This window comes from Callorhinus ursinus, unplaced genomic scaffold (assembly GCF_003265705.2).
Source record: "Callorhinus ursinus isolate GAN/ISIS: 27379988/994484 unplaced genomic scaffold, GSC_fseal_2.0 scaffold62, whole genome shotgun sequence".
Classification (NCBI taxonomy): domain Eukaryota; kingdom Metazoa; phylum Chordata; class Mammalia; order Carnivora; family Otariidae; genus Callorhinus; species Callorhinus ursinus.
Window position 1 is genome coordinate 4,895,790 of NW_027397124.1, and position 22,172 is coordinate 4,917,961.

Sequence of the window (22,172 nt, forward strand, 5' to 3'; positions counted from 1 at the left end):
AAGGAGTTTGTTTTATTACTGAACTCAAACTTTTTTTTTTTTTTTTTGGTAAAGGTTTTATTTGAGAGAGAGAGTAAGCCACTACAGCTGTTGGGGGGGGTGGGTTGCCGAGAGAGAAGCAGACTCCCCGCTGAGACCCTGGAATCAGGCAGACGCTTAACTGGCTGAGCCACCCAGGTGCCCTGAACTCAAAGGTTCTTACTGTTCTCATGAGTCTATTCATTTTAGATGAAGATACGTAATGGAAATTGCTGTTATATGAGTTTAGAGAGTTCCAGTCTTCTTGTTAGAACATGAGCTATGGCTGAGTTGTCTGCCCCTTAGTCTAGATCGTGCTCCCTCAGACCCCAACAAATTAATGAATGTGAATAAATTATTTTAAAATTTTAGTTGATCTTTTTTTCCTTTATTTCTTTGCCCTTCAGGTTTCATATTTTGAAATTTATTTGGATAAGATAAGGGACCTGTTAGATGGTAAGTTAAATTCTTGCTCTTTTATCATTTTAAAATAGCGTGTTACCTTTTTTAATAATAGATATGAGACCATTTCCCAGTGACCTATATGAAATTGACTTAAATTATAAGAAACAGGTTTATTTAGTTAGTTGAATGCCTTTGACACATTGAGTAACTTATTTAAAGCACATATTTAGGGGTGCTTGTGTTTCTTAGGTAGTAATTAGAGAGTTGGATTATAGTTAGAGATCCTGAGTCCTAGTCTTCTGTTAACTGTCAATTAGATTCATTGCCCTTGGGCAAACTATTAAACCACTCTGTCTTACTGTCATTTTCAAAATGTGGGTGGTAGAGGTTGCATCGGATCTAAAATTCTATATTGCTACATTAATTTCTATTTAAATCTCGTACTGTTTCTACAGTCTTTCTTTAATAGTAGTGATGTGTCATATTTTTAAAATTTGTTATTAGGTCACTTGGGAAAGGAAACAATCAATTGAATTGGCTATTTAATAACTGGTTTTAGAGTTGAGAGTGTTGCTGGTGCTATTCATTTTTCTTTTTCAGTTTCAAAGACCAATCTTTCAGTTCATGAAGATAAAAATCGAGTTCCCTATGTAAAGGTACTTATAAAATAATACAGAATGCTTGTTTTTAGAAAAGTGTAATAAAAAATTTTAAGACTATTGACATACTTGAAAAAATTATGTTATAGGGGTGCACAGAGCGTTTTGTATGTAGTCCAGATGAAGTTATGGATACCATTGACGAAGGAAAGTCCAACAGACATGTAGCAGTAACAAGTAAGTAGGATGTTTATTAACACTAGTTAAGGTACAAAACTGCCTTAAAATATCTTTATCAACATGATTAATTGTATTAGATTTTTATGTAAAGTAATGCTTTAGAAATTATTAGTAAGGGAAAGCCATGTTTGTTTATAGTTTGTGTAATTTCGTTGCAGATATGAATGAACATAGCTCTAGGAGTCACAGTATATTTCTTATTAATGTAAAACAAGAGAACACGCAAACGGAACAAAAGCTGAGTGGAAAACTTTATCTGGTTGATTTAGCTGGTAGTGAAAAGGTAAAATCTTTATATTCTGGTAGATACTTAAGCATTTTTATAAACTTTAGCTCAAATTTGGACTTCGGCATTATTCATTATTAACATGTTAGAAACTATAAAATTGTATTTGGTAATATTTTTGAGAGTTAAAAGCATTGATGCCAATGCTTATGATTACTTAAACTGAAAAACCAGTTCCAAATTACTGTCATTTGTGCCATAGTCCAGTTCAACCAATAGGTGTTACCTTTGACTTAAGGTGCATGATTTTATTGAGAATTTTGTTTGGCATATATTGTCATAAATTTTATTAGGTATCCTTTTCCTTATTTTTGGTATCTGTTTTACCATACTGGCAGTGGGCTCCCTGTGAAAACTGGTAACTATCCATTAGTCTTTTCTGGTTTGGTTGTACCTTTTTCTTTCCTTTGGGTGATTATTTAATAATTACAGACTATACTGTGTACTAATCTGATTCTAGTTTATGTGAAAATTAAAATAAGTTCAGATATTTTAATATTGATCTCTGTAACCATTTTTGCTGTTTTGTTAATTTTTCCTCTGATTAAAATGACATACCTGTTCCCTTTTACTTAAGTGTTAAACACATCCTTCAAAGCCTGTCTTTGATTTTTGTGAATTCTGAGAGGCTGTTTCTTCAGCCAACACTGTTAACATATTATTTTATCCTGTCTTTTAATATATGTATGTCACATCTTTTTAAAAGAAGTTTGCTTATGTTTTTAAATTCCAGGTTGTAATAATTACAGTATCAACATTACGCTTTAGGAAATTTTAAAAAGGTTCCTCTTTTTTAATAAAGCAAAGGAGGTTAGCAAATAGTAAATTGTAAATGTACGTGTAAATTTGTTATTTTCAAGAGCACAAACTAAAAATAAAATTTGGTGTCTCCTTAATCACATTCTTGTCATGCACCTAGTTACTTGACCAAGTTCTCAGAAGACTAATACTCAAGAAATAGTGATAGCTTAGAATAAATAATTGGCAAATAAAATCATGAAGCTTTTCATTTTGTTTGCTGGCTATGGATGACCTCTGAACTTTTTAGAAAATTCAAAGAAACTTACGATTTTGTTTCATTCTTTTGAAATCTTACGTATAGGTTAGTAAAACTGGAGCTGAAGGTGCTGTGCTGGATGAAGCTAAGAACATCAACAAGTCACTTTCTGCTCTTGGCAATGTCATTTCTGCTTTGGCTGAGGGAAGTGTAAGTATACACGTCTTCTCTTTCCCTATTGTTACCTTACGGGGAGTTACTTAAATATCAATGTATGTATATGCATGGATGTTTGAGTGAAAGATTGGGTGTGTTTGACTCAGTATGTGTCAATTAGTTGTCTTACAGTATTAGCATGTAGATTTTAATTCCCATCTTAATATTAATCAGTTAGAATAACCAAAATCCCTTTGTAACTTAAAGTGTAACATATTTCTATAACAAATTTTATTCCATAGAAACCCATTGGTCTTCTGTTTTTTTTTGTTCATAGACATATGTTCCATATCGAGATAGTAAAATGACAAGAATCCTTCAAGACTCATTAGGTGGCAACTGTAGAACCACTATTGTAATTTGCTGCTCTCCATCGTCGTACAATGAATCTGAAACAAAATCTACACTCCTGTTTGGTCAAAGGTTTGTTGTTAAGAAAATACAAAGCCTAAATGACAGGTCTTTTGTTTATTAAGTCTAGGAAAATGTAGGTGGATATTATTCAAATCAGTACATATCATTAATATGCTAGACACAACGTTTTAATTGAGAGATAACACAAGCAAGGTCCATTTTTAAAGCTGCTTGAATTTGAATTACGTTTTAGTACATATCAAAGTCAAATATTAACTTCAGTCAAATTTATATGAGAAGCTTCAATTCAGCATTAAAGAAAATAAGCATTTAAATTAGATAATAAAGAAAAACTTGAGAAATATAATCCTATATTAGCCTGTTGACATATATGACAGGTTCAAATAATGAGATAATCAAATATGAATTGCTTAACCTAGGAAAATCAGTAGTGATGATTTTATCTTTGACCTTCAACAATAATTTTTTTTTATTAATTTATCCTTGCAAATGAGAAAATACGGGCCTTTGTTTTTTATCCTCATCAGGTTGTTGATTTTTTTTTTTTAAGCTATTCACAAATTTGGGGACTGACGCGAATTTATTTAGCACTATAGTAATTATGACTCTTTGTATTTAGTCATAAAGATAATTGAACAAGAATAGTCAAATTGCTTAACCAAAAATTACATATCTATATATATATATATAGATAACATCTATATATATCAATTGAAAATAATTCTAGTTACATTTTTTTTTTCCTGCAATTACTTCTTTTAGGGCCAAAACAATTAAGAACACGGTTTGTGTAAATGTAGAATTAACTGCAGAACAGTGGAAAAAGAAATATGAAAGAGAAAAGGAAAAAAATAAGACCCTGCGGAACACCATTCAGTGGCTTGAAAATGAACTCAACCGATGGCGTAATGGTAATACTTTATGAATATGTCATTTTGAGTTTGTTGAATATGAATGTAAAACTATTTTATAAATTTGAGACTTTGTTATGAACATAAAAATAACAAACCATATCCATTTTTACTTTTTAAGCATTAGGGATCCTCAATTAAAAATGAATAAAATCTTTTAAATTCTGGTTTTACCTGAAATAATAAATAGAGGCACAGAGGCCATCTAGAAGCTATAAAAGTCACAGATGCCAAGGTTCCTACAGTAGGGTGGAAGCAATAAAATTTACAAGATTTGGTGACTGGATTTAGAAGATGGTGAGTCAAAAGTAATTGCAGCTTCTCAAATCTCAGGCTGAGCAGATAAGAAAATTGGTGAGAACAGCTGAAATTGAATAAAATTGTAATTCATTTTAGACAGGTGGATGTTTATTAACTATGCTGTTGCCTTATTTTAGGAGAGACAGTGCCTATTGATGAACAGTTTGACAAAGAGAAAGCCAACTTGGAAGCTTTCGCAGTAGACAAGGATATTACTATTACCAATGATAAACCAGCAGCTACGATTGGAGTTACTGGAAACTTTACTGATGCTGAAAGAAGAAAGTGTGAAGAAGAAATTGCTAAATTGTACAAACAACTTGATGACAAGGTAGGTATTTTTCATGTTCTATTTTGTTTTAGAATTTATGACAGGTATTTTTATTTTTAATTTTAATGTTACAGGTTCAGGGGACCTATATACATCTTCCTTGGTTTCTGTTAACCTTTTGAAAATCACTGTAAAGTTGACCCTCAAATAACACTGGTTTGAACTGCATGGGTCCACTTAGATGTGGATTTTTAAAATAAATATGGTACAATAATATAAGTATATTTTCTTATGATTTTAATAACATTTTTTTCCTCTAGCTTACTTTATTATAAAAATACCATATACAATACATTAACAAAAAAACACGTATTAATTGTTTATTGGTAAGCCTTCTAGTCAACAGCAGGCTAGCAACAGTTAAGCTTTTGGGAAGTCAGAAGTTATATGTGGATCTTTAACTCTGTTGGCGGGGTGGGGGGTCAGCGTCCCTAACCCTCACATTGTTCAAGGGTCATCTATATTAATAAAAAATATAAAATCACAATTTCTGTTTCTGTGCAGAAACTATGAGACATAAATATTTTTCTTTATTTTTCTTTTTTAAAAGAATTTTTGAAAGAAAATTGGGACATTGGGTCATTGGAGAGCCTTAATGAAATGATTTCTTAGAATCAGGGATCTAAGGACTCAATAATAAAGCTGATGCAGGAGATTAGAGAGGGAATAAAATAAAGTGGAAATAGTGTTTTCCTGCTTTGATCATGTCAGTCAGTAGTGTGAAAAATAAATTATGAACTGGATAGAGAGGAAGGGGAAAACAAGAACAGTAAAGAGACTAGGAGTAATAGCTTTGGTTTGGTTTTAGGTGATGTTTTATATGTATTTTAAGCAGATACGGCAAGTTTGGAGTAGCTGCATGGCTATTATTTTCAATAATAGAATTAAACGTTTATTATTTTTTGCATTTAAACTATTAATAGTTTTTATAAACATGGACTTTTTAATTGTGTGATGTTACAATTATTAATTGAACGAAGTCCCATCTCTTTCAGCATTTTTCTAGGAAACTGAAATAAGCTATGTTGAATTTAGAGAAACAGTTTTGAAATATTTTGGTCGGGGGGAATAGTAATCTTACAATTTGTGTTAGAAAACACAATCAGGTTGTGAGCTACTCTGTTAACTAATTACTTTAAAATTCTAGGATGAGGAAATTAATCAACAGAGCCAATTGGTAGAGAAACTGAAGACACAAATGTTGGATCAAGAAGAGGTAAGTTGAATACCTTACATGCTGCTTTCAGAAAAGCTTTATAGTTTGTCACTATTATTTAAATATAAAAGATGAACCTACAGAGCTCAGAATATACTGGAGTACCTTTACAAATTTTCTTAATATGCCTGTGCCTCACTGTGGATATGATACATCATATGGATTGAAATAAAGATGGATTTCCTCTTAAGGTCTTTCTTTTTTCAGTTTGAGTTATATCTAACTGGAGGGGAGAGGAAGCTTTTTTCAGTATTTATTCTTTAATATGCTTCTACTGGACTTTTTAAACTCTGTCTTCCACTTTCCTTGCTTGAAGTAGAGTGCTGTTTTATCTCCTTATTCTCCCCAAAACATGTCTTACTAATTCTTGAGAAAGACTTATTACACTGGGCTGGGATAACTTTAGACTGTCCCTCCCTTTATGAAGAATATTTCCACATATAAGTGAAGGAAGAAATGTTAAAAACACAATGTTTTATTGTCAACTCGTTCACTTATACACACAGATACAGGTTTAAAGGGATGATTTAAGAAAGAAGATAACTGATTTCTGAATTGCTTGGATCTGTCTTTAATTGTATAATTTAAAGTATGACTCACTGTGGGAATGATAATGTCAGTGAATGAAACATTTTTTACTCCTCTCACCATGTCTATTTCATCGAACCTGTTCATTTTTGCCTTCTTTACTTTCATGTTTCTCTTCTCTAGTAGATTGTCACCTAGTTTGGACCCTCAGTTTACCTTATCTGGCAGAGCAGGGGGATAATTAAAAAATGGTTTTTCATTTAAGGTTTGTTTTGGAGATGGGGGCAAAAGATTATACAGCTTCAATAAAGAAGAGATAGCCACCATCAGCCACCTTAATCCTGGTCACATCATCTTTGTATTTCAATTATAGCATGTTTTCTTAAAAGGGTCACTAGTAACATTTACAGAATTCTTCATTATAATATTCTGTGCTGTGTGTTATAGGACATTTAGCATGCGTGGCCCCTACTTCTAAGTGCCATTTGCATTCTGCTCCATTAGAAGTACTCCTGCAAATTTCCGGATGCCCCTCCCTACATAAAAGCCACTGACCCTAAATGATTGCAGTATTCTCCTGACTAGTCTCTTGGCTTCTCTACAGTTCAAATTTTATATGTTGATACTAAGTTTTCCTGAGGCATAGCTCAGGTGCCACCCCTTTTCTTTTTAACCAAAGAAAATCTAAACCTTTAAGCATGTCTTCTAAACATCTACTGATTTCTTTTTCTATGCTCATCATTCATGAAGCTAGTATGCCTTTTCTTTCTATTACATTAATTTGCACAAGACTAAAATTTGCCAATTTTAGCCACCTTCTTCATGAATAACCTACAGAAATACCCTCTTGTTTTAAATACTACCAAGCACTCTGTCATGTCCTGTTCCTCCTTTATGGCTCTTAATTAACATTCCATCTTGTATTGCATCTATTTATGTACCTTTGTTTCTTCTTCTAGATTCCTCAAAGTCTTTTTTTTTTTTAATTTTCTTGCTGTCTCCCACAGTGTCTAGCACAGTGCCTGCATATAGTAGTCAGTAAATCTGTTGAATGAATAAATGTTCACACAGTTAATAGCATCCACATTTTACTCTGAGTTTAGCATATAGATTTTTTAAACCTGTATACCTTATAAAAACCTGTATACTTTATTTCGTGTAGCTTTTGGCATCTACCAGAAGGGATCAAGATAATATGCAAGCTGAACTGAATCGCCTGCAAGCAGAAAATGATGCCTCTAAAGAAGAAGTAAAAGAAGTTTTGCAAGCCTTAGAGGAACTTGCTGTCAATTATGATCAGAAGTCTCAGGAAGTTGAAGATAAAACTAAGGAATATGAATTGCTTAGTGATGAACTAAATCAGAAATCGGTAGGATATAATTCTGTTTTCTTAATATTTTAGTACAAGTTTTCTTAATTGAAATTAACTTCTTTCTGGTAAGCTCAATACTGAGAGTATCCATTCATAAGGAATTCTTTTTTTTTTTTAAAGATTTTATTTATTTGACAGAGCGAGAGCAGGAACACAAGCAGGGGGAGTGGGAGAGGAAGTAGCAGGCTTCCCGCTGAGCAGGGAGCCTGATGTGGGGGTCGATCCCAGGACCCTGGGATCATGACCTGAGCTGAAGGCAGATGCTTAACGACTGAGCCACCCAGACGCCCCCATTCATAAGTAATTCTAAGCCTCAACTTCACTTTGTCCTGTATATAAAACCTTACAGGTGAAGGAAGAGGGTTCTTTTAGTTCCTGAAGGTCTATTAAAAGGTAATTAAAATGCCATTTGAAGACTTTTTGCTATTCCTAATACTCTCATGTTAAAGGGAAAATAAGTTAACTTCTAGTTGCTCAAGAATGTTATTAGATGATTGTTCAAAGTGTAAATAAGAAATGTGCACATAAAAATAAGAGAAGGCTATACAACCTCATATAACTTGGGTTTTGTTTACTGTTACATTCCCAGCCCCTGGAGTAGAGCCTCCCTAACACAACGTAGAAGGCTCTTCCTTGTGATTCTGCAATAGATAAGGATCTTTATTAGTTATCGTTGCAATAAACAGGATTTGCCACCCTCCTAGAGTGATGCCAAAGGTAGTATATAACTGATTGCAACTGCTATACTTGCAGCATCATTATGGATGAGCTTTCTCTCTCTTTCTTTTTAAAGATTTTATTTATTATTTGACAGAGAGACACAGCAAGAGAGGGAACATAAGCAGGGGGAGTTGGAGAGGGAGAAGCAGGCTTCCTGCCTTGCAGGGAGCCCGATGTGGGGCTCGATCCCAGGACCCTGGGATCATGACCTGAGCTGAAGGCAGACGCTTAATGGCTGAGCCACCCAGGCGCACATGGATGAGCTCTCTTATTAACGATTTATTACTATCAGTACCAACTTCTTGTCCAGAAACCGCATCTAGAGTTGGACTCAGGGTCAGTGTTCACTCCTTATTTCCCTGTCCATGTTCACCTACCTAAAGGAAAGCAGTCAATACTATTTTTAAAGGTTTCTTTCTTTTTTTTTTTTTTGAGTTTCATGCTCCTGATGAGAAATTCATTTTCCCCTATTAATCTCCGAAGTTACAGTTTAATAGCATGGAGATCAAGGTGCCTTTATAACTCTTATGAGTTGCATTATTAGCAAACCTAATTACTGTTTGGAAGAACAATAGGAGTTTCTTACAACTCCATAGCTGTCAGTTGGTCTCCAGTCACCAGTTTCAGTCATTAGGACAGTTGTGTCTGTGTCCCAGTTATGAAACTGAATCTGTCAGCACTACATTGCTAATAGAAGTTAGAAACCTCATAGTGTTCTACATCTTTTTATAAATGTGTACAATATTGCTATTTAGTTGTTAGAGAAAATACCTGGTAGTGATTTAGACATTAAAGCATGATACCTTATGAGACTTGAAGGATAGCACCTGGTATTTCAGATTAAACTGGGTGAAGACACTACTGATACTCAGAAACATAGGGAGATGACCAGAAGAAACAACAAACTGAAATGATGGCATCTTTACTAAAAGCAACTGCAATTTTTAATGCAATTTATGGACTTTTGGTCCGTATCTGACCTGTGGTATAATGATTAGTTTTAATGTGGCCAGATTGGGTTGGGCTTTTCAAAATTGTTGTGACTTTGTTGCTGGTAAACCAGCTATTATTTTAAACTTAATTAAACTCAGTAATGCTACTTCATCACTGTTTCCTAGATAATTGCTTGTATCATAGTATCAAAGTACCAGTAATTATCAGGTGGACTCTTTCCAGTGACTATGTATACAGAAAGTAGATAAAGGAAACACACAAACCATCTAGAAAGTTCAGTTCTGCTAACATTATTTTGCCCAGACTCTGTTTCCAAAGATAAGCCATACTGTGGTGATAGAAAATTCAACCTAATTATTTTGAAAGTTTCTCACTTCTAGGCAGAAAACATAACCCAGTCTCAAAAATTAGTGAAATGAGGGGACATCTGGGTGGCTCGGTTGGTTGGGCAGCTGCCTTCGGCTCAGGGTTGTGATCTGGGGTTCCTGGGATGGAGCCCCATGTTGGGCGAGCAGGGAGCCTGCTTCTCCCCACCCCCCGCCTGTGCTCTCCTGCTTTCTCTGTCAAATAAATAAATAAAATCTTAAAAAACAGTGAAGTGGTACAAACTACCTGCTCTTCATAGAGCATAATATGGCTAGTTTACAGAGTCTGTTGGGTCTAAAATATTTTCTAAGTTTGAACTGGGAACTCTTCCAGAACTCAGTAGAACAGTTAATTCAGAAAACTGAAAGTAGAAAATAATGCTTTTGTGAGTCCTGGAGTCCTGGCTGAAGTGAAATACCTGTCAATATTTGAAGTAATCTTTCATTTAATAGATTTAACTGTGTCTTGTGTTTTGGGTTCTGTTAGGCAACTTTAGCAAGTATAGATGCTGAACTTCAGAAACTTAAGGAAATGACCAACCACCAGAAAAAACGAGCAGCTGAGATGATGGCATCTTTACTAAAAGATCTTGCAGAAATAGGAATTGCTGTAGGGAATAATGACGTAAAGGTAAGTATAATAATGAAATACTAAGTATAATTGTCAGTAGACAACTACTTCTGTTTACTACTTACTTTTTACAAAGTTCTTTTCATACCCATTATCTTATTCACAACAGCAATGTGTGGTAGATGGTATTAACTTCATTTTAAATAGGTGAGGAAAGAGGAAAAGAGTAAGAGGTGCTCAAAAGGCATTCAGTAAGTACCATTTATTTGGATCCCATGTTTGGTTCTTTTCTCTACCATGTAAAGGTTTTGCATTTAGAGATTATTAATAAATTACTGTACATGAAATTATGTAACTGGGGCAACAGTGAAGATTAGCTCAGGGAGTAAACTCCTAAATGAATTGGCCTGTGGTTGCTTTTAAATGTTTGAAAAGATAAAAGATGAACACTACTAATTAATTTTTTTAAAGTTTTATTATGAAAAATTTCAGACATATAACAGAGAGAATAATACCGTGAATTTTAGTTACTCGTAATCAAAATTTTGCAGTACCTATTTCAACTATACCTTTTTTTCTTCTAATCTTTTTTAGGATACTAACATTGGTTATGTTAGCACTAGGCGTATGATAAGAATAAAAGATTAGTGACCTGGTAAATTTTAAAACTTAGACCAAAAAAGCAAACTAAGACTCTTAACTGCAAGCACATGTACATAATACGAAAGATTTGTATGTTGCAGTAGGTATTTGTCTGGACTTTTTCTTCTTGATTAAAGCTTAATAATGTAACAAAGAGAATAAACTTACACTAGGGTTTATAGTGACAGCCTACTAAGAATAAGAAGCCCAGTTTAACAAGATTTGAAAATGAAATAAAAGTTTTCAATATGGAGCACACATTCCTTCTGTCAGTTGTTTAAAGCTGCTGTGTGTTGAGACAATTATACATTTCCTAATGTTGGCTCATGCCATTGAGACAAAAGAAAAATGTTAAATACTGGGTGACATACACTCTCTTCACTCTCTTCTCTCTTCAGAATGTTCCATCTGAACATTCTGTATCTTGTTGAGGGTGAACTCATGTGAGATGATAGAGCTATGTGGGAATCTTTTGGGATGGAAAAGTAAATTTTCTTCATAGCACTAAACACTAGAGAGGTGTTCAAAATTTGCCTTGTAGATTTGCAGCTTCTTTTTAGGAAAGTCTCCATTTTATGTTCAACTAAGTTAATTTAAGTGAAAAAGTGGTAAAGAGAAAAGAGTAGAAAGGGCTTATGTTTAGTGACAGAGCCAGTGATAAACTATAGGATCCTTGACTCCTAGACTGTTTTTTTCACCTTGCAAATAGGTTCTTTTAAAAAAGAATCTATGGATTCTCAATATTTTTGTCATTTGTATATAATTTTTCTCTTAACATCATCATTAAGCACTGCTTGAGCTTTATTAACTTTAGTGTTTTTTATATTATGGTTCACTCTTTGTGTTGTACAGTTAATGGATTTTGACAAATGCATGATACAGAACCACCATTACAGTATAGTCATATATGTAGAGCAGTCACCTCCCTTACAGATCCCTTGTGCTTTTTACCCTATTAATCCCTCTCCCCTGAACAACATCCAGTGATCCTTTCATTATCTGTATAGTTTTGCTTTTTCCAAAACACCACATGGTTGGAATCATACAGTATTTGTCCTTTTCAAACTGGCTTAATTTTCTTAGCAACATGCATTTAAGTCATTTCATGCCTTGATAGCTCATTTCTTTTATCACCAAATATTCCACTATATATGTGTACCACTTTATCTGTTCATCTATCAAGGGCCATCTTGGTTACTTACAGTCTTTGGCAGCTGCACATAAAGCCGCTATAAACATTCATGTGCAAATTTTCCTGTGGGCATAACTTTTGAATTCAGCTGGGTAAAAATACCTAGGAGCATGATTGCTAGATCATATGTTAAGTGTTAGCTTTGTAAGAAGCCCCCAGGGTGGCTATAGCATTTTGTATTCCAACCAGCTCTTGTTACTTCACATCCTCACAAGTATTTGATGTCATCAGTTTTTTGGTTTGAGATATATAGTGTTATCTCAATGCAGTGGGATTGTTTGTTTTCTTATCTTGAGTTTTAAAGAGATCTCTATGATTTAGGTAGCAATCCTTTACAGATAAGTGTTTTGCAAATATTCCTCCCAGTCTGTGGCTATCTTTTCATTCTCTTAACAGTGTCTTTTACAGAGCAGAAGTTTTTAATTTTAATAAAGCGCAGTTTACAGATTTTTTCTTTTCAGGATTGCGTTTTTGGCATTGCGTCTAAAACTCATCTCCAAACCCAGAGTCACCTAGATTTTCTCCTGTGTTTTGGAGGTTTTTGGTTTTATATTTACATTTAGGTCAGTGATCCACTTGGAGTTAATTTTTCTTTTTTCTGCAAGGTATAATAAGGTCTGTCAAGCTTCGTTATTTTACGTGTGGATGGATAGTTTTTCTATTACGGCTTATTAAAAAAACTGCTTTGTCCATTGAATTGCCTTTGCCCCTTTGTCAGAGATCAAACGACTATATTTGTGTGTGTCTGTTCCCAGGCTCTATTCTGTTCCAATTACTGTCTGTTCTTTTGTCAGTACCACACCATCTTGATTACTCTAGCTTTATAATTAAGTCTTGAAGTTGAGTAGTCAGTCCTCTGACTTTGTTGTTCTTTAGTAGTGTTTGGCTCTTCAAGGTTTTTTGCCTTTCCATTTAAACTTTAGAGTCTGTTGATACCATAAAGTAAACTTGCAGGGATTTTGATTAAGATTATGTTAAATCCATAGATCAAGCTGGGAAGAACTGACATCTGAGTCTTTCTATCCGTGAATATGGAATATCTCCCATTTATTTAGTTCTTCATTGATTTCTTTTGTCATACTGATTTTACACTTACTATATTACATTTATGCCTAAGTATTTCTTTTTTCTTTTCATTCTTATGTCTGTGCCACTCTGTTTTTAGTTTCACCTTCTCTTGTTCATAGCTGGTATAGGATTGTGACTTCCATATGTTAATCTTGTATTTTGCATTGTTAACTATAATGGCTTAATAGTTCTAGGAGTTGGTTTTTCTTTTTGTTTTGTTTTTGTTTTTAAACAATTATATCCTCAGCAAGCAAAGACAGTCTTATTTCTTCCTTCTCAAGCTCCACTTAATTTTGACACTGAATACTGTACTGGAATTTTGTAATGAAACTTAAGGAATGTACAGTCACCACGGTTCTTCTTTGTTGAGCTTAAAAGTCATCCTTTCTCTGCCCCTAGTCATCATTATTTGTTTAGTTTTAAACTGGGCTTACATATGATTAGCAATGAAGAGGAAATCTAAAAACTGAAAGAGGCAGATGTCATCAGTTTGTTTTTAGGTTTCATTTGTTGTTTTCCCTTATAAGCATGTATTAACATTAAGTTTTAGAAAATAAGGAAGGCAAAAATTAAGCTAAGTTTTACTTGCCCTTTATTAAGAATAATATTTAATAAAGAAAAACTCCATACTTCTTATGAATATCAGGTAATACTTGTTTTGTTAAAAGATTTTGGAGTCGAATTGGGTTAACCACAAATGACATTTTTGTTTTTAATTTTTAATTTTTTAATTTTTTTTACAGCAGCCTGAGGGAACTGGCATGATAGATGAAGAGTTCACTGTTGCAAGGCTCTACATTAGCAAAATGAAGTCAGAAGTAAAAACAATGGTAAAACGCTGCAAACAGTTAGAAAGCACACAAACTGAGAGCAACAAAAAAATGGAAGAAAATGAAAAGGAGTTAGCAGCATGCCAGCTTCGTATCTCTCAAGTATGTATTACAGAGCAAAGTTTCTTCATTTTTTGAATAGCCATGTATACATTTCATTGATAGTAAAAATTTTAAGGAAAACGACCTTTGGGGTTTTTTGGGTAATAGTAAAAAGGTTAATTCAATTAGTTTTTCCTAGGTTCGCTGCAATATGATATGAGTGAATTTAATTGGGTTATATTTACTGACATGTGTATGTTATACATAGAAATTTACTAGAAAGATGGGACTGATTTGGCTCTTGAAAACTCTAGAAGAATTCTAGGGTAGACAACTGTGGAACCAGCTTGCTGGCTTTGGCAACTGAATGGATGAGGCCATTCACCAAGATAGGAGTTGTAGGGAAAGAGAATATTGTTAGATGGAGATACTAGTAAGAGTATCTCATAGATCGGCCTTCAGTACCTTAGTTTGCAAGTGTTATAAGCTATGTAGGGGACCGTTTCATTAATTAATTTCTTTATCATTATAATATATGCTTAGACATACAGAGAAGACCTGCTAACTTTCAAATTATCCTTAAGAACAAAATGTGTGCATGAGATTTTTTTGCACTTCATATCAGTTTATTTTTCCCAAAAGCATGAAGCCAAAATAAAATCATTGACTGAATACCTTCAAAATGTGGAGCAAAAGAAAAGACAGCTAGAAGAATCTGTTGATTCCCTCAGTGAAGAACTAGTCCAGCTTCGAGCACAAGGTATTAGCTTTTGATTTTTTATGAGTTCTACCTATATTAAGTCTTTCTTTAGTATAATTGTAGTAAACTTATATTCACACGGATAGAGAATAGTAGGAATATGGATAACTTAGAACATAAATAATATATTTTAAAATGGTTTTAAAACCTGTTTTTGAAATTGTGTTTGAATATGGAAGTGGCCAATCTAGGAATTTCCCACAAAGTTATGAGGGTGTGTGTGGGGGTGTGTGTGTGTGTGAGTGAATCTTAACATAGGGGATGTAGAAAGCTATCTTAGTCCCTACCATGGCCTAACCCATCTGTTCCAGGATTAGGCAAAGAAAATAAAGGAAACAATAATATCAACACAAAGAATTTAATTGTATTATTAGTATTATTAGTAAACATGTTCTGAGCTAGGAGAGCAAGATTTACTATGTAGCATTTAGATAATTTAAAGTCAAGTACTGCTAAGCAACAGATCCCTCATAAAACCTATTTGCTCCTTGGTTTATAGGAAGAACTTTAAGGCTTATTTCTTCTCCTGTTTTCTCTCTCTACCCAAACAGAGAAAGTACATGAGATGGAAAAGGAGCACTTAAATAAGGTTCAGACTGCAAATGAAGTTAAGGCAAGTTTGATGTAACATTGGATTCTAATGGCTTTAATCCATTATTCTTAATCTTGATTAATCTGATTTAAATCCTTTTCCCCCAATAACTTTAGCAAGCGGTTGAACAGCAGATCCAAAGCCACAGAGAAACACATCAAAAACAGATTAGTAGTTTGAGAGATGAAGTTGAGGCAAAAGAAAAACTCATCACTGATCTTCAAGAGTAAGTATACTTTTTTTCCCTCTGAGATATTAGAAACTAACTCAGGAAGATTGACTATTTAGCAAGAGGAAATAATAGATTACTGATGGACAATATATCCTTTTAGAAACCTGAATTTTTCATTGAAATTATCATTTTGACTTGAATGTCAAGAATCTTTTCACTTGCTAGTGTGACTTCTAAGTTCTAGCTGAAATTTTTAAAAATTGGGCACCTGGGTGGCTCAGTTGGTTGAGCGTCTGCCTTCGGCTCAGGTCACGATCTCAGGGCCCTGGGATTGAGCCCCATGTTGGGCTCCCTGCTCAGTGGGGAGTATGTTTCTCTCTCTCACTCTCCCTCTCTCTCTCTCAAATAAATAAAATCTTTTAAAAAAAAATAAGTTTTAAAAATTAACTTCTTTTTTTAAAAAAATTTTTCTTTAAAGATTGTATTTATTTATTTGAGAGAGAGAGCACATGAGAGGGGGGAGGGTCAGAGGGAGAAGCAGACTCCCCGCTGGCAGGGAGCCCGATGCGGGACTCGATCCCGGGACTCCAGGATCATGACGTGAGCCGAAGGCAGTCACTTAACCAACTGAGCCACCCAGGGCGCCCCTTTTTAAAATTTCTTAACAGAGAAAAACTTTTGGAAATTGTGGGGTTTAGAAGGTTGGGGTTTTTTTTTTTTAATTTTTATTTTATTTTAATTCGAGAAATTCTAATAGTTGTATTCTTGGTTTTTCTAGAAGACATTTTATCTATTTCCATAGCCATAGGCATACATAGCCCAGAATTTATAGAAATTGGAGGTCTGCAACTAAATCATGATTTGAGTAAGAACCAGAAGAGAGTAACAAGAGATGATGACAAATTTTAATATGAGGGGTCTTAATGCTAATACCTTAATGATAAATACAGAATGAGATTCATGGTTTCAAACCAAAATATGAAAAGTATTTTATGACTGAAAGTAGCCAGGTTCTCTTCCTTTCTTTTCTTCCACTATGGGGACAGGATAACAGGTGGTCTTGAGTATTTCAAGAGTGAAATTTTAGAATTTAAGAATTTGAAAAAATGTCAATGGTGCCATTCAAAAAAATGGTATTGTGTTGTGGTTTTTTTGATACTGATACTGTTATGTTTTTTTTCTTTTGTCAGCCAAAACCAGAAAATGATGTTAGAGCAGGAACGTCTGAGAGTAGAGCATGAGAAGTTGAAAGCTACAGATCAGGAAAAGAGCAGAAAACTACATGAACTTACGTGAGTAAATGTTTTAATTCAAGTTTAAAAATAAAAACTTAGAGGGGCCTGAGTGGCTCAGTCAGTTAAGTGTCTACTTTCGTCTTAGGTCATGATCCCAGGATCCTGGGGTCAAGCCCTGCGTCAGGCTCCCTGCTTCTCCCTCTGCCTGCCACTCCTCCTGCTTGTGCTCTTTCTTTTTTTTTTTATTAAAGATTTTATTTATTTATTTATTTATTTGACAGAAACACAGCGAGAGAGGGAACACAAGCAGGGGGAGTGGGAGAGGGAGAAGTAGGCTTCCCACTGAGCAGGGAGCCCGATGCGGGGCTCGATCCCAGGACCCTGGGATCATGACCTGAGCTGAAGGCAGATGCTTAACAACTGAGCCACCTAGGCGCCCCTGCTTGTGCGTTTTATCTCACCGTGTCTCTCTCAAATAAATAAATAAAATCTAAAAGAATAAATAAGAGGATTGCAGGCATTGCTCTTGGTTGTATCCAGTGGACACATTTTTAAGTTTGTGTAGACTAAAGGGTATTTTTCTTAAACCTTCTGAGTTAGTTTAATATATACCTTAAAATTTGCAATATATTGTCTTGTACTTAAGTGAAAGCAAGATCCTGTATTCTTCACTGATGGTAGGTTCAGATTTCTGTGTATTAACCTGCTTGCTATTTCTCTGCCACCACATTATTCATTATAAAAATAGACCTTAAATGACATTAAGTCATTGAGAAGATTTCAGGATCTGCCACCAAAACTGACTTTTTGTGAAATTTGATTTGGGATAAAAGAACATTATTGTTCCAGCCTTGTCTTTTGAACAGAAGTTTTCACCATTTACTTTTCCTAACATACTGAGTATAGTCAGTACTCAGTTTTCTAGAATCTTAGCAAGTAGAAAACTCATGATTATAACTTTTCACATCTTGAATTTATGAGAGATTTATAAATGGAATTGCTGTTATTAGAATGGTCACATGTCAGGACCATTTTAGAGTTGGCTTTATATAAACTCTGCCGAATCTCAACCATAGGTCTATTTAGAATAATTTTAATGTAAAATACATAAAATGTTTTAGTCTTCAATAATTTATAATTCCCAGTTAATCAGAATTATTTTGGATAAATAGTAGTGTGTTCTGTGTGGCATATTCTAAAATATGAGAACCACTCCTTCCTTATTCTTTGAATTCTGCTACATTTTATCTCTTCCACTGCTATAGTAGTTTTTTTTTTCTAACAAACTGTAAATTTAGGAGATTATGTATTTATTTGAAAATAAAACTATAACTTCATGGAATCAGAGTTGAAAATATGTGTATATTCTGCTGTTTAGAGTCATGCAAGATAGACGAGAACAAGCAAGACAAGACTTGAAGGGCTTGGAAGAGACAGTGGTAAGAAAAGCTTGAAAATAAATAAGATAGTGGGATGTTTAATGGGTTTCCCCTTGGTTATACTAAATATTTAAAGACCAAATTCCAAAAACTGCTGTTCTTACTTCAAGGCAAAGGAACTTCAGACTTTACACAACCTGCGGAAGCTTTTTGTTCAGGACCTGGCCACCAGAGTTAAAAAGGTAATAAGATAATACTGAGGTGGGTATTTATATAAATGGTGCTTACTCTGTCTAATTACTTACATTTGTAAGTGAAGTAATTTTACATTGTTGTAACAATTTTCATGTAGTTAAGGTTAGATTTTTTTTTTAACTTTTAATATTTTCATAGTATTCATTGACCTTCTTTTCTTAGAGCGCTGAGATCGATTCTGATGACACTGGAGGCAGTGCTGCTCAAAAGCAAAAGATCTCCTTTCTTGAAAATAATCTTGAACAACTCACTAAAGTGCACAAACAGGTATATAAAGCATCTATTTTATGAGAGCTGCAACATTATAAGAAAAAAATTGAGGAGTGGTGTTTGACTATTTCAGAGGCCTAAGGAATTTTCATACCCTGAGCTGTTCCATTATTTTATCTAGCAATTACATAAATAAATCGCTAGCAGTTTTTAGGGGAGCTAATTGGGAGTTATCAAGAGGCCAATGAAAATGGGTATTATTTATTTTCTAGGATTTTAGGTCTGTCAGTTTTTCTCATTTATTATTCATGATAATTTTTAAATCTTCGGTAGATAGGACTATGCAGTTAAAATACAATCTTTTTTTGTCTTTTGTCATTTAATGCCCCGGAGTGTGAAATATATAAAATAATGAGGCAGTTCATTTTTTTTAAAAATTAGTACTACTTGTGTGGGTCTTTTCTGTTGTTGTTGTTTGCTTTTTTGTGGCTTGATATGTGATTTAATTATTTTTAAAGTTTCTTAGCATACTAAATTGTACATCTTTGTTAGTATAAATGTGATGTTTGTACTAGAGTAAAGGGAATTTTAGCCCTTTTTGCTTTCCACACTTATTTTAACACTTAAAATGGTATTTACCAGATTCGTACCTTACCGAAGAGACCTAACACTGTGTTACAGCTTATTGTCATTGCCTACTGGGGAGACAGAATAATCCCCTTGGCCCCCCAAAATTGAATAAAATTGTATCTTTGTGAGAAATACATATATAGATGATATATATGGATGTATGTATTCTTTGCATGTTGCTGCCTAAGTTAGCTAAATGGAAAGCATTAATATAAAATGTAGTTTTATTTTTTTTAAAGAGAAATTATGAAATACTCATATTTTCTCAAATCATCTTGTTAAAGCTAAACTCCTTATTTATGTACCTTTAGTTGGTACGTGATAATGCAGATCTTCGCTGTGAACTTCCTAAGTTGGAAAAGCGACTTAGAGCTACAGCTGAAAGAGTAAAAGCTTTGGAGTCAGCACTGAAAGAAGCCAAAGAAAACGCATCTCGTGATCGCAAACGCTACCAGCAAGAAGTAGATCGTATAAAGGAAGCAGTCAGGTCAAAGAATATGGCCAGAAGAGGACATTCTGCACAAATTGGTTAGTAGAACACCTTAAAACCTTTTAAACTTTGCTCGGTTTGTTTTTATTTACTTGAAAACATAATAGGATTGATTGATTGTGTGTTGTCATGGTGGTATTTGTCTGTCTTTATTGCTAATTTACCAAAGAGTGGCATTGTTGGGAAGGAAGAGAAAATTAAGGAATAGCTACGTTCACAGGACAAGAAGATGAAGAAGAACTACACAAGCGTGCAAGAGTGGTCAGGAAGAGGTGACATTGTATAGAGAGCATTCTTAAAGCAGAGAGAGACTTGCAAGAAAATAAGTTGTCAGCATAATATTACATGCTTTAGAATAATCATTCATACAGGGATAAGGTCTTTAAGAGGCTAGGGATTATATAGGTCCTGGTGAAAAGGACGTAACCAAAAAGAAAAGAGAGCGGAATTTTCTGAGGAACAGACGGCAAAGAAAAACCACATTTGGGAAGTGTTGTGAATAAAGGGAAGAGACCTAAACCGTCACTACAGTCATGTGTTAAGGTTTATTCTAAAGTCAGTTCTTGTTTTTCATATTAGCTAAACCTATTCGTCCCGGGCAACATCCAGCAGCTTCTCCAACTCATCCAAGTGCAATTCGTGGAGGAGGCGCATTTGTTCAGAACAGCCAGCCAGTAGCAGTTCGGGGCGGAGGCGGCAAACAAGTGTAATTGTTACACAGTACCCACAGGTTTGTAGTTTCTATCTGGCTTTCGAATCATAGCTCTACATGGAAATGTTTAGCCATTGGTTGTTAAATACTACTTTTTTTGGATTCTCATATTAGTATTTTTAATGTATGTGATTATAAAATAACTTGGCATGATTTCTTCTAGTCTTTTTTTTTTTTTATTAACATTCTTAGTTTATTGATCCTCTCATGAAAAATCTGCACAACCACCACAGATAAAGCCACTGCAGCATCTTTACTCCTTCTGTTGTCCAATCTCCAGCTCACTTTTTGCCAGCACCAACGTTGGCTTTTGCAGTCCCCCTGACTTTCTTCATTCTGTTCTTACGTTCCTTTCGCTGTTTTCTTGATGTCTTTTTCTTCTCATACAGGCCATGTCTTGCAAGTCTGTGTTTGGGTTCATTTTTCTTTGCATAATCCAAAGAATCATAAATCATGCCAAAGCCGGTTGTCTTGCCACCACCAAAATGGGTTCTGAATCCAAACACAAATATGACATCTGGTGTGGTCTTGTACATTTTGGCTAGTTTTTCCCGAATTTCTGTCTTAGGTACCGTTGCCTTTCCAGGGTGAAGAACATCAATGACCATCTGTTTCCGCTGAAGTAGTCGGTTAGTCATGAACTTCCTGGTCCGGATAGTTACTGTGTCATTCATGATGGCGGCCTCTTCTAGTCTTTTTTTCATGGTTCAGATCATACTCTATTTTCAAATTTGTGTTAATGTTTTTAACCTAACATCCTGGATTGCTTTTGTAAAAGCTCTTATATTCTGTCTAATGGATATACCATGGTTTATAACTATTCCCTTTTATTGGACATTTAATTAATTTAAGACAATTTTCTTCTATATTTAAAATGTTTCACATTTCAAATTTCATATATGGAAATTTCAATTTGGAAAATTTCAAGTGTGAAGTACCTTTTTGTGTCCCCTCACCTTTTAGATTATTATTTTTTTTTTTTTTTAAGATTTTATTTATTTGACAGAGAGAGACACAGTGAGAGAGGGAACACAAGCAGGGGGAGCAGGAGAGGGAGAAGCAGGCTCTCTGCGGGGAGAGCCCAATGTGGGACTCGATCCCAGGACCCTGGGACCATGACCTGAGCCGAAGGCAGATGCTTAACGATTGAGCCACCCAGGCGCCCCCTTTTAGATTATTTCCAGAAGAATCCCAGAAGTCGAATTATAAGAAAGTGGGGTGAACATTTTTAAGGCTCTTGATACATTTTAATACACTGCTTTCCAGAAAGACTATGCCAAATTGCATCCTAGCCAAGGATGCTGTCCATTTTGTTGCATCTTTGCCAGCATTGAATATTAATAGTTTTTAAGCTTCTGATTTAATAGTTCAAAATAAGCATCTCGTTGATTATTAAGAACTTGGATTTTTTTTCCATATATTTATTGGTTCATTTATATTTTCTTTTTTTGAGTTCTTTGTGTCCTTTTCCATTTACCTGTTGCAAATGATTTTCCTAACAGATTTATGACATCTGTTTCTAATCATACAAGTAATGTCTATTCCTTGTAGGAGGATAA

The 22,172-nt window shown here is 34.4% G+C and overlaps 1 protein-coding gene across 1 annotated transcript in view; it reads left to right on the top strand.

The window, feature by feature from the left end:
• The window catches only part of KIF5B (kinesin family member 5B), a 45,420-nt gene that overhangs the window by 17,926 nt on the left and 5,322 nt on the right, over positions 1-22,172 (top strand). The window contains exons 5-25 of the mRNA XM_073885511.1: positions 426-474; positions 1,024-1,079; positions 1,172-1,259; positions 1,421-1,545; positions 2,651-2,755; positions 3,039-3,184; positions 3,899-4,047; positions 4,485-4,678; positions 5,826-5,894; positions 7,585-7,791; positions 10,321-10,464; positions 14,050-14,238; positions 14,821-14,938; positions 15,490-15,555; positions 15,651-15,756; positions 16,893-16,994; positions 18,316-18,376; positions 18,487-18,558; positions 18,734-18,838; positions 19,723-19,939; positions 20,481-20,631. Of these exons, the coding sequence (XP_073741612.1) occupies positions 426-474; positions 1,024-1,079; positions 1,172-1,259; positions 1,421-1,545; positions 2,651-2,755; positions 3,039-3,184; positions 3,899-4,047; positions 4,485-4,678; positions 5,826-5,894; positions 7,585-7,791; positions 10,321-10,464; positions 14,050-14,238; positions 14,821-14,938; positions 15,490-15,555; positions 15,651-15,756; positions 16,893-16,994; positions 18,316-18,376; positions 18,487-18,558; positions 18,734-18,838; positions 19,723-19,939; positions 20,481-20,611 (2,499 nt within the window). The 3' untranslated portion in view covers positions 20,612-20,631. The remainder of the gene's footprint in view (positions 1-425; positions 475-1,023; positions 1,080-1,171; positions 1,260-1,420; positions 1,546-2,650; positions 2,756-3,038; positions 3,185-3,898; positions 4,048-4,484; positions 4,679-5,825; positions 5,895-7,584; positions 7,792-10,320; positions 10,465-14,049; positions 14,239-14,820; positions 14,939-15,489; positions 15,556-15,650; positions 15,757-16,892; positions 16,995-18,315; positions 18,377-18,486; positions 18,559-18,733; positions 18,839-19,722; positions 19,940-20,480; positions 20,632-22,172) is intronic.